This window comes from Penicillium nucicola, assembly GCF_028828085.1.
Source record: "Penicillium nucicola strain IBT 29836 chromosome Unknown utg000008l, whole genome shotgun sequence".
Lineage (NCBI taxonomy): Eukaryota > Fungi > Ascomycota > Eurotiomycetes > Eurotiales > Aspergillaceae > Penicillium > Penicillium nucicola.
Window position 1 is genome coordinate 1,753,787 of NW_026643132.1, and position 11,894 is coordinate 1,765,680.

General features: G+C 51.5%; 6 protein-coding genes across 6 annotated transcripts; 3 read left to right on the forward strand and 3 right to left on the reverse strand.

Annotated features, from left to right (window-relative positions):
• Positions 1 to 958: 958 nt before the first annotated feature.
• On the reverse strand, positions 959 to 2,326 carry gel1 (1,3-beta-glucanosyltransferase gel1; the record flags this gene model as incomplete). The annotated part of the gene is made up of 1 exon (XM_057130531.1): positions 959 to 2,326. One exon carries the CDS (start codon positions 2,324 to 2,326, stop codon positions 959 to 961), a length of 1,368 nt encoding a protein of 455 aa, XP_056982314.1.
• Positions 2,327 to 3,275: 949 nt separating this feature from the next.
• On the reverse strand, positions 3,276 to 5,434 carry N7511_008155 (sodium:solute symporter family protein; the record flags this gene model as incomplete). Its single annotated transcript, XM_057130532.1, has 2 exons — positions 3,276 to 4,468; positions 4,534 to 5,434. 2 exons carry the CDS (start codon positions 5,432 to 5,434, stop codon positions 3,276 to 3,278), a joined length of 2,094 nt encoding a protein of 697 aa, XP_056982315.1.
• A 494-nt stretch (positions 5,435 to 5,928) lies between these two features.
• Positions 5,929 to 6,714, reverse strand: N7511_008156 (sterol desaturase family protein; the record flags this gene model as incomplete). Its single annotated transcript, XM_057130533.1, has 1 exon — positions 5,929 to 6,714. The coding sequence occupies one exon, from the start codon at positions 6,712 to 6,714 to the stop codon at positions 5,929 to 5,931; it is 786 nt and encodes a 261-aa protein (XP_056982316.1).
• Positions 6,715 to 7,178: 464 nt separating this feature from the next.
• Positions 7,179 to 7,781, forward strand: N7511_008157 (YbhB/YbcL family Raf kinase inhibitor-like protein; the record flags this gene model as incomplete). Its single annotated transcript, XM_057130534.1, has 1 exon — positions 7,179 to 7,781. One exon carries the CDS (start codon positions 7,179 to 7,181, stop codon positions 7,779 to 7,781), a length of 603 nt encoding a protein of 200 aa, XP_056982317.1.
• Positions 7,782 to 8,861: 1,080 nt separating this feature from the next.
• On the forward strand, positions 8,862 to 10,104 carry N7511_008158 (tyrosinase family protein; the record flags this gene model as incomplete). The annotated part of the gene is made up of 4 exons (XM_057130535.1): positions 8,862 to 8,977; positions 9,031 to 9,156; positions 9,211 to 9,333; positions 9,396 to 10,104. The coding sequence occupies 4 exons, from the start codon at positions 8,862 to 8,864 to the stop codon at positions 10,102 to 10,104; spliced, it is 1,074 nt and encodes a 357-aa protein (XP_056982318.1).
• A 687-nt stretch (positions 10,105 to 10,791) lies between these two features.
• On the forward strand, positions 10,792 to 11,736 carry N7511_008159 (putative GPI anchored cell wall protein (Dan4); the record flags this gene model as incomplete). The annotated part of the gene is made up of 1 exon (XM_057130536.1): positions 10,792 to 11,736. The coding sequence occupies one exon, from the start codon at positions 10,792 to 10,794 to the stop codon at positions 11,734 to 11,736; it is 945 nt and encodes a 314-aa protein (XP_056982319.1).
• Positions 11,737 to 11,894: the final 158 nt, after the last annotated feature.

Here is an 11,894-nt window from a genome sequence, read left to right on the forward strand (position 1 = left end):
ACAATCTCTCTGGGGGTTTGCACATCTCGAACTTGACAAGATTCAATTACTGATTTGAGGAAATCAATATGTAGTAAAAAGAGAGTGAATTAGGAGAGGCCTTGGAAACGAACGAAGGAAAGGATATTAACATCAATTCCACGGTGTGTATTGTGTAAACATATAATATAAGCCAAGGTGCTCAGCAAGTGAGTGGGCCAGATGATCATATACCTTTACAACCGACGTTTTTAACGGGTGAGTGTGTGTACGTCTTGGTTGTTAAGAATTATGGGTGCTGCCATGGCCCATGCCATGCAGGTGGCAGTGGACAACTGCCACGATTGCCCATCATCTGAGAATCGGGTTAGGTTTAGCTTGAGGAGGATTTAAGTATAAATGAGGTTCTCTATACATTGGTGAATCTCCAGGCTTAGATATCCTTAATCACTTTTCTCCTGCAAATCGCATACACATCAATCATCATTATTCCCTACAGATGTCGTAACTTTTAACAGTGATAAATGAGAATAAGTAGTTTCTGTGAAAAGACCGAGGATTCGATCACTCAACCAGAAAGCAACGCTACTGAGCAGGCTCAGGCGTATTGCTCAGTTGAACTGAATATCCAGCTAGGTTGACTCGGATTATCTCGGTATACGGTATGTCTACAAAACTAATGACAAACTGTAACATAATAGCATATGATCAGATTTCACCATTCACATACGATCTATTACATCAATAAATGCAAGCTAAGAGCAGTGTATGTCCCATTGAACACTAGGCGTAGATATAAAAGGCCTGCTGTACACCAAAGTAAATCATCTCGCCGTCCCAAAATTTGCCAAGCACACACGAGGTATCACCTCGTGTGCAAAAAAAGAAATAGCCAAAAGAAAAATTGAAAAATAAAGATACAAGTCAACCAAGAAAGCGACCAAGACGAAGAAACCCCAAAGTCACAGGTGGAGAAGCATTACAGGAACAGGAAGCCAGCGCCGAACAGAGTCGACAGGACAGTCACAGCGCCGACAGCAACGGGGGCGAAGGAAACCTGCATGGGCTTCAGGTTGGCGGCGGCACCCTCGGAGCTGGTGGAGCTGGCGGCGCTGCCACCGGCGGTGGCAGAGGCGACGGAGCCAGAGCCGGCGCTGGCAGTGCCAGAAGAGGCAGTGCCGGAGTTCTGGGAGCCCTTTCCACTGAAGCCAACACCCTTGCCGGCACCGTCGGTCAGGTACTTCTTGGCGGGGGAGGGCATGGCGGGGAGAGCATCGGTGTCGACGTCCCAGTTGGGGGCGTTCTTGACTGGGCAGCCGGAAGCACCACCGGTGGAGTTGTAGTTGCCGTCGCCGGTGGGGTTGTCGGTCTTGTCAAAGGCGGACTTGAGAGCGTCGTAGTCGTCGAGGGTCTTGACGTCGTCACCGGAGATCTTGACGAGTCCGTACTTGTTGCCGGCCTCGCTGTACTCGTAGACGAGACCACCGGAGTAGACGCCGGTCATCTTGGTGGAGTAGAGGGCGGAGACCTCCTCGAACTTGCGGGTGTTGGTGTTGCAGCCGTACTCGGAGAGGAAGAGGGGGAGACCGTAGCCGGTGAAGTTCTTGACCTTCTGGTCCCAGCCGGAGGTGGTGAAGGAAGAGGGGTCACACCAGGAGTAGTCGTTGAAGGCGAAGAAGTCGGAGCGCTCGTCATCGGTACCGCAGTTCATGTACTCGGCCATCTCGAGACGGTTGGTGTCGACATCGGCGGCGGAGTAGCCGACGGGGACCTCACGGAGCTTCTGGGCACGGAGGTAGGTACGCATGTCACGGGTGACGGCCTTGACGTAGGGAGCGGCCTTGGAGGAGGGGCCGTCGTTGATGACCTCGTTACCGGAGAAGAAGGCCAGGGTGTTGTCGTACTTGGCGAACTTGTCCATGGTCGCGAAGATGTACTGCAGGTAGACATCGTTGTAGGACTGCTTGGGCTCGGCACGGTTCAGGGAGTACTTGGGGGTGTTGACGTCCAGAACCAGGTAGATGCCGGCATCGGCGAGAGCGGTCATGCACTCGTCGTGGTCGGCGGAGTTGTCCACGGAGTAGACACGAATGGTGTTGAGACCGAGGTCCTTGAAGTTCTTAATGTCACGCTTGCAGGCGGTGGCATCGGCGATGGGGTCGGCAAGATCGGAGGAACCACCGGGCTGGTAGTCGACACCACGAATGTAGAAGCGGTCATCACCCTTGAAGAAGGCATTACCCTTCACTGTGATGGGGGTGATCTTGCTGTCACGCTTCATGTTGGTCGCGGCACCGAGAACGGTGGACGCGCCCATCGTCAGGGCAGTAGCCACAGAAACCTTCATAATGTTTGAGAAATGTGGGAACTGGGGGAAATGTGGAAATAAGGAAAATTGAATCTTCAGTATAAACGAGAGTCTGAAGGATTGAAAGATTGGAATTAAAGAGAGTAATGAACGACCGACGTGGAAAACGAGAGTGAAAGAAGAAAAGGTCAGGAACGTAGGGATGAAGGGGTTATAGCCCAAGGGTACAGGCCAAGGGTGTCTGGCAGGATCACTGGGCTGTGCTCCGCCAAGTTATTGGCTCTCATCCGACGATCAGACTGCAAGGGTGCAGTGGAGTCCTGCTGTGGGGGTTTTGGTACCCTGAAATGTTTAGGGGTTTTAGGGCAGTTATTGTGGCTGGTCTTAGACCGTGGCCGACGGGAACTGGTCTCATCCTGGCCTGGGACGTTAACGGGATATAACGTTCTTCTATACTTCACGACTGTATCTCACACGACAATTGCATCCCCTGGGAATATTTATCCCACATCGTCACAGAAGACCCTCAGGTAAACAAACCCTTGTGCCTATCCCCAGTGGACCCTCGCTTGGCGATGACGCGCCCCCTGTCTGGGCAGGGGATGAATCGGCCGATCCCAGGGGTCTCCAGGGCTCGACGGTAACTTATAGGGGTCTTACGGGTCTGACACAGGCCAGTCAGATTCTAGAATCCTGGGGTGATTTAATATCCTCCATTGGCTGAAACACCTCGTTATGCTCCACTTTCTCGGCTCACTTTGTGTTCTATACTTAGGCTGAGACAGGCGTCTGCCATATGCACCAATCACATGGAAAGTGTTTTGAAACCCATGGGAATACAGTACACAATTGAATGGACAACATTAACGTTAAATTTATAGGGCATTGAGTGACAAGTATGATCATGATCAAAATAAGGGTCCATCGATAATTACACTACTCCAGACGGACCCTTCAGATCATCACGAGAGATCCCCCTGGAATGACCTCATACTGTTTCAGTATCGCCCATTGTTTTGCGATATCCCAGCAATGACTTGAAATCCATCCAGAGGCCGGATGAAATCCCACGTAATGCTCCGAAACTCTCGACAACCGGCCATACCACACAAATCAAGACACTGATCCAGATCCAGATGAAGGAAACAACAACCCAGCCAGTAAAAAAGGACTTGGTATAAACGTAACTGCTCCCAAACAAAGCAAAGGGAACTAAGATCACAGCACCAAAGAAGAACACCCCATTGGCAGTCAGCGCGATTCGCTCTCCTCTTTTCACAAGAACTGGATCCATTGGTTCCACGTCATGAGACTCAAGGTAGTCAACAAGCTCATTCCTAGTGGCTGCAGCAGGTGAGACAACCTCACTCGAGACCGGAGGTGGGGTACTCTTCTCATCGATCGAGGGTGTGTGATCCTTGTCTGAAGCAGCTTGTCCAATGCCAGTCCCCGATGTAGGATTTCCATCCTGGACAGGCACCGCAACACCGGCCAGAGCCTGCGCATTTGGATCCGCATGCTTTCCGGGGAAGACAAAGGTCAGGACGACAGCCATGATGAATCCAACGCCAAAGGAAGCCAAGTTCCCGGCCAGGGCGTTTGTCGTGTCGCCCGTTGTCGCGACGTTGATCGCCCCGGACCGTTTGTAGGTTGTGACGAACCAGACGGTGATACCGCAGATGAAGCCGATCCAGGGCGCTGCAACGGCTGCGACCGTTGACATTGGCTCCCAGAGTAGGATCATTCCGACGGGTAATGCCGCGCCGCCGACGATAACGCCCAGAACGGTGAGAACCCATGTCAAGCTGATTCCTGCGGCGTTGAGGATGCAGCAGAAGACGGCGAGGACGATGGCGTATAGCACTATACCCCAATGGCTGACTCGGACTAGTGCTTCGGAGCTAGTGTTGGGGCGGAAGTAGGTTTTGTAGACGTCGAATGTCAACAGAGAAGAGACTGCGATCAATTCAGCGCTTGTAGAGCTGGTAACGGCCATGAAGAGGAGGATGAGCATCAAGACTGCTCCTCCCTTCCCCAACAATGCAATCGCTGTTGCTGGTGCTGAGAGACCCGATTCGACTTGGGCTGTTGTCAATGCATTTGGATAAGTCGGGAAACTAGGATCGCCTGTGAGAGCAGCGCATCCAAGGCCCATGATTGTCGCGAAGCCGAAGGGAATTCCTGGAACAAACAGGTTAGCATTTACATTGTGATGCTGGGTTGAAACCACTGAAGAGCCAACATACCATACCAAGCAAGTCCACCAAAGATATAAGCCTTGACGGAAGTCTCAGGCTTGGAGGCAATAGCCCGCTGCCAATAAGCCTGATCCAGCCAAACAGTAGTAAAACTCGAAACAAACAGATCAAAAGCAAAGATCAACCCCCCAACCGACCTAAAAGTCAAATACGAGCCCTCGACATTGCGGTCAATAGGCATCTTCTCCGACGCCTCCTGCAGCAACTCATACAGTCTCGCCGGACTTCCGACAACATCACTAGTCGTGATCGTCAAAAATCCAAACACCAGAATCGCCACAAACAGAATAACCGTATGTGTATAATCCGCAATAAACGTCGACCTCAACCCTCCAGCAATAACATACGCCGCAACCACAGCCGGGATCAAAAACGTCGCCGCATAAACATTCATACCAGTCAGCGCATCGACAACCTGCGCCCCACCCAGAACCAGACAAGCCCCAACCAGCATATTAGTCGCAAGGCCATGGTACAGATACGTGATGTGGGCGATGCGCCCATGCCGCGCCAGCACAATCTCAGGCATGGTATGAGCGCCGGGGGCCTTGGATTTGATTTTGATGGCGATCAAGCCGAACATGAGGATCTGGAGGGTGCCCATGGCGCCGTACCACATGGGTCCGCAGACGCCGTAGTTGTACGCGAACGTCGAGCTGGTCAGGAGTGTGGCGGACCATGTCCAGGAGGAGACGATGCCGGCGCTGATCAGGCCTGGTTTTACGGAGCGCGATGCGGTGTTGAATTCCTCCGCGGAGTGTGTTGAGAACGTGGTGTAGCGGTTTTGGAGCCAGGTCAGGCCGAGCATGAATAAAGCGAAGATCCCGCCGATGCCTATTACTATGCCGTAGCCTGCTCCTGGGGGCAGCACCTGGAGTTCGGAGCCCATTCTGTTTGGGTGGAATTTGGGTTCTGGTCGATGGTGCGTTGGGGGCCCTGTTGGGTTGGAGGTGGGCTTTGGTTGTTGCTGCGTGTTGTGCGCTCCATTATTTATATATGTTTCCTTATCGAAGGCTGGAAGGAATGTTCTATACTCCTCTCTTCACTCATTTGGATGGGATCGCCATGATAGCAGGTTACCCCAATTGATAAACCTATCATTGTTGGGGTCATTTGGAGGCGATAAGCAGGGATGGAGTCACGAATTAGAGTACTGTTTGCATCTGAAGGTCTGGAGATAAGCAGTAGATGCATCTGTGGATTCTCCCTGGGCTCTATCCCCGCAGGGCGAGTGTAGACTGCTCCAAATGCTACGGGGAATATCGGCAGGGACTCGGACAGAACAGCGAAATAAGCAACAGCGTTTTCGTTGGACTATAGTTATACAAAGCTTGCAGTAGGGTGTGACTCCGAATCAAAAACCGAGCCAATCAAAGCCGCATCTTAATCAGTGCGTCGCTTCTCCAATTTATTCGTCCCATGCACCCAGTCTAGCAGTCCCACAGTCCCATAGTTTAAATTGAACTTCTCGTGGTGGAGGTCATGCATCTTGGCTTTGTTGTGGAAGAAATCGTATCCACTGTGGACGGTGGCCGTATTGAAGAGCTCCCAAGCTAGGAAGATCCAAAATGTCAACACATGGCTGTGCAGGAATTGCGGTGGCAACGAGATGGGCAATGCATTGGCGAAGATTTGCTCGAGCGGGTGGGCAAATTGAGCAGCCAGTGCGATGGGAGCGGTGAAGCGGTGATGCTTCTTGTGGATGCGCACGTAGAGGAATGGGATATGCAGCAGTCGGTGGCTGTAGTAGAAAAGTACTTCGCGCATTAACAGGCTGAGGACGACGTCGCGTGCGAGCTCTAGGATGCTTGGCAATGATGCTTCGATGCGGTACGAGGGCTTTGAGCCTGCTTGACTGGATAGGTGTATCATTCCTATATGGAGTACAGACGAGAGGATCTGGTTCTGTGTTACGACGCTCAAGCAGCGGAGTATCTCGCGCCGGGTTGGTTGCTTGGGCGCTGGTTGGATCTTATGGCGTTCTGAGAAGGATGGTGCCATTACATCCAAGAAGAGGTAGCACAGAGATGGTATCCAGAATGCGACAACTTGGACAAGTAGCGTGCCCAGAAACTCGATTTTCTGGGGTGAGTAGTTGTTCACAATGTGGACCCAGAGAGCCGAGGCTCGTGGTAGCACCTCGTCCAGTGAGGAATGAAGCGCCTCCATGGCAGATGTTTAGCTCGGATTTAGTATATGAAATCTTGGACTGATATTCGATCTGAATACAAACTCTGGATGGGATTTATATATCCCCCCAAATCCGCTCAGTCCCCGCAGTGGCTATGGCTCGGCTACCCATTCGGGCTACCTGTTCGGACTACCAGTTCTGGCTACCTGTTCGATCCCATGTGAACGAAACCTTAATTCCCGTGTGATCGACTATGAGGCCATGAAGATATCTTCGTGTCAAGTGCGAGTTGAAGTTGAATAGAACACAGTCGATGAGGTTTAATCCCGTTAACGGGCCGGAAACGGGACCAAAGTAATAAATAGGAAGGCACACTGGTCGCCTCGCTTTCTCGTTTTTGACTTGTGCAATATTCTTAGCCCTCATCCTCAATACCTAAATTTCAAGGTAAGCGTCCCACAGACAAGACAGTAGCTCAGTTTATAAACTAATCTCAACCCAGATGTCGAGCTACATCGAATACACTCTAAGCTGGCTCTTCGCCAACGCCAAAGGCCGCGATGCCAAGCTCTTCTCCAAAAGCCCAGCATTCTCCCAATTCCCCAAACCAACCCTCAACCTCGAATGTCAAGAAGTAGGCTCCTCAGGATCCAACCTGGACGTGGAGCACTCCGCAGACGGGGTGGGCCGTTTCCCGACGCTAAACTGGCCAACGGCATCACCCGAGATCAAACAGTATCTGTTGATCAACGAGGATCCAGATGCGCCACTGCCGAATCCCATCATCCACGGTATCTACTATGGAATCCCTGCATCTGTAACGACCATATCCGCCGAGGATATCGAGCCTACCACAGAAGATGGAGTTCTTAAAGGTGGGTTCCGATATGGCAAGAATCGCAGGGGGAATGTCTACATTCCTCCTCGGCCGTTACTCGGTCATGGACCCCATCGGTACTTTTTCACCCTGGTTGCTCTGACCGAGCCGGTTGATCCTGCTAGGTTGAGTGCTTACCCCACTGTTGATGAGATGGCGCGGGAGATCGATGGAAAGGTTGCTGCATGGGGCGAGTGGGTTGGTGTGTACGAGAGGAAGTGGAAATGATTTCATCTTCGTTGGGGTTTGATCTTGCTCTTGATGGGGCTACAGGGGTCTTTTGTTAGTTTCTTCCTGGTGTTGTTTGTCCCATGTTGGGAATTGGTACTTTTGCACTCATATTCGTGCTAGAGGCGTTTAATATCATCCACTTGTGTGGTACATTGCCTTGCCTTGCCTTGCTCACTTTCTCTGAATACATAGTTGAGGCTGTTTCTCCTGTTATAACTTACTAGTATTGGCATGAGAAGGTTACGCTAAGCTTTCGGTGGTGTTCATCCAAGCATCAACACCTGCTGACTAGTAAGTCTTAAAACCTGTCGTGTGACAATTTAGTATGACTTGATTTGACTAGATATGACTTGCATGCATACATAAGAGCTACAGTAAAGCCATGTGTGTCTCAGTCCAACTATAAACATCGCCCGACGACACTGGAAAATGACCAGGTTTGACGGGAATATCCCGACAAAAACGCGGAACCTGGAAAAACGAAAGGAACATATTCTCTGAACTACTGAAAACATGAGTAGGTAATTTTACCGAGGACATGTCCTTCTCTTCTCCGATCAAATATGCTGCCAAGCACGTAGCTCGACCCCCTAATGCACCCAAGCCCAAGACCGTTACTGCACAGCGAGTCCAGAACCAGAGGCCCACGACAAATGAGACGAAAATGCTCATCCCAATCAAGAACGGAAAAATTTTGGATTTTCACTCTCAAGCATGACACAAACTGCTGTAAAGCCCCTGTTGCATACCGGACTTTTATACTTCACGCCATATTGATCCCTGCATGGTGACAGCTCACACCCACACCCGTGGACGGGACCAGGGCCCGCTTAGTTCGTATTGTTCCTGGTTTCTCTTGATCTTCGGGCGTGGGTTGGTGGGATCGATGGCTGAACCTTGAAGCTATATCCATTTAGTTACAGATCATACAAGGGGTGCGCAAGTTCGTTCTGTTTATCTGGTCCGAGAATTGAGCACTATAAAGGAAGGCCTGGGTCTGGGGGTAAAATGCAGACTGGAATATTTTATTCTGCGATTGCTTTTGGGTTGTGGGCTTGTCAAATAACGATTGACAGCATGGTTGCTTTTTCTTCTTTGCTTTTGGCTCTTGCGGTGGGCTCAGTTGGTGCTTCGTTATTGCCGCATAAGTTGGACTCGTGTGGACCGATCAACCAAGCGACTAGAAAAGAATGGTTGGTGTGCCGGATTCTGCTGTGTGGTTGGCACAATTACTGACATCGAATAGGGGCCAGTTGACGCCTGCCGAGCGCATTGAATATACCGACGCCGTACTCTGTATGCAAAAGCAACCTCAGCATCTCCCGAGAGAGGATTTCCCCGGCGTTCGGAATCGGTTCGATGATTTTGTGGCGTATGTTAGCTCGAGTTTATACTTCCCTCCCTTGCGTACTCACATGGACTCTAGAACCCACATCAACTACACCCTCAACGTCCATTACAGCGGTCTGTTTCTGCCATGGCACCGACACTTCCTCTGGCTCTGGGAGACAGCTCTCCGCGATGAGTGCGGATACAATGGACAACTCCCGTTAGTCAATCCCTTTCCGCCCGCCAAACTAACAACTAAAAACTAACAACTAACAACGTCAGGTACTGGAACTGGCCGCACTGGGCCAACAACCTCGCCGCCAGTCCCCTCTTCGACTGTAGCGACAGCTCCCTCTCCGGCGACGGCGAATACAACCCCGACGAAGTAAGCATCCAAGGTGGCAGCGTAACCCTGCCCAGGGGGAGCGGCGGCGGCTGTGTCCGCTGCGGGCCCTTCAAAGACATGGAACTCCACCTGGGTCCATTTTCCAGGAATCTTGCCTCGTTCACTGAAATCCCAGCTCCGGCATTTGAGTATAACCCGCGCTGCTTCAACCGAAGCCTCAACAACTTCGTCAGCACCAACTACAACAACGAAACCATCGTTGACAGACTGCTCGCCTCGACCGACATCGTCGACTTCCAGACTGTCATGGACCACTGGCCCGCCAACGCCGAGGGTGTTCTCGGCGTCCACGGCGGCGGCCATTTCAGTCTAGGCTCAACACTCCAAGATCTTTTCGCTTCACCACAGGATCCGGCTTTTATGTTGCATCATGGCATGATTGACCGGTTGTGGAGTCAGTGGCAGGCTCGGGATGAACGGCATCGCCGGTTCGCTTTAAATGGCACTAGTACTATCCTCAACCCGCCCGAAGGAATCCGGGTCACCTTGGATATGGACATGGAGTTCGGAATTTTGGATCGGCCGCGGTCGGTTCGTGATGCCATGGACCCGACCAGAGCTGGGTACTGTTATTCGTATACTTGAGCTTCTCATAGGGTGTAGCGGAGTCCAGCATTACCGTACGGAGTACTCCGCACATTGAAGATAGTCTTACCTAGTAGTCTTACCAGGGACATTATTTGGTGTGAGCCCCTCAAAAGTCAATAAAAACAATAGTTGACGACACGACTTCTATTTCTATTCTGGTGCTATTTTCAGTGAGACCAAGCCAATGGGGCTTGTGGATCCCGACACGAACTATCAGCAAAGTTTTCTGCGCAACAAGTGAACAACTGCATGTAACGCCTTACCACCTTGTGCTTATTCGGGTGTAATATCAGTTGGAATTGGCGTGTGTGTGTGTGTGTGTGAAAAGGTGAAAATGTGAAATTCCAAGGCAGCCAAGTAAGAGAGAGCAACGGTCCAAGACAATCCATCCATGGAAGCTAAAAAAGCCCACTCCGAGCGCTAAACAGGTGTTTATCGCTAGTGTTGAAAAAAGCCGAAAACAAGTAATCGACTTGGGGTTGCTCCTTCTGCTTTTCTGCTGCTGAATCGGGATATCGCAGCTTTGTTTATCTTTTCACTCTGCTCTGCTCTCTTTCCTTCTCTACTCTTCATCTTTCTCTCTCCTCTCCCATCTCTCATCTCCCATCCTCCCCCATCTCCCCCCATCTCAATCTCACCTCATCTCACTCCCCCAATCTCCAAATCGCCCTCTGCTTATCAGTCATGTTGCGTTTCAACTTTTTGCAATTCTTCTTCGTGACGCTGCTCGTCCTGTCTGCTGTCTTTGCAGCTGACCAGATCGAGGACGTTACTCCCCGTGAGTCTCTCCAGGAAGCGCTTGCCGACATCAAGGCCGCCTCGTTCCACGATGCTTTGCATGCTCTCTCCGCCAAGTTTCGCCATGGAATTTTCCCGACTGACCTCCACGCCGCCGAGGCGCTTCAAGACGAAGAACCTGCCATTGCTACTTTGATCCGTCTTGCCAAGCGTCAGACCAATGCCACTGCCAGTCCTGAGGCTACCACCTCTGTTGTTGTCGCCACCACCAGTCAGGCAGTCGAGCCCACCACTTCTGAGGCCAACCCCACCACTTCGGCTTCTACCACGGAGCCCACCACTAGTGTCGACAACACGACTAGTGCGGCAGCTACCACCGCTGTGCAGCCAACCACTTCGGCTAGCTCCAGCTCCAGCTCTAGCTCTAGCACTTCAACTCGCTCGACCTCCAACGACACCACCCTCACTACTGAGTCGACTACCAGTGCCTCTGTTCCTTCAACTACCCAGAGTGCTCAGACTACCCACTCGACTACTACCAGTGTTCCATCTACTCTGACCACTGCGGCAAGCACTTCGTCCAGCTCATCCAGCTCATCCAGCTCGTCTAGCACCACCAGCCAAGACACTACCACCACTGCCGCCCACACGACTCAGAACACCAGCTCTTACACCTCCACTTACAAGAGCACCACTACCATGCCCAATGGCAGTGTGAGCACCATCACCTCCATCACCGTCATTCACCCCACTGCAACTGGCTCTTCTGAGAGCAGTGGCAGCACCGCCCGCCCCGGTCTGCAGACCGGTGGTGCCTCGCTGACTGCCGGTCTGACTCGTGAGGTGATCGCCATCATCGGTGGTGCCATCATGGTCGCCATGGCACTGTAATTGTTCTCAATTTGATCTTCACCCGCCATTTGCATTTTTATCCATTTTACCGGCGTTTTCCAGCAACATCGCATCGGCTCTGCATTTCTTATGACGATTGTCATCCAACCATTCATTAGCACGACCCGTTACGACCAACCATGCCCCTCCTTCATTAT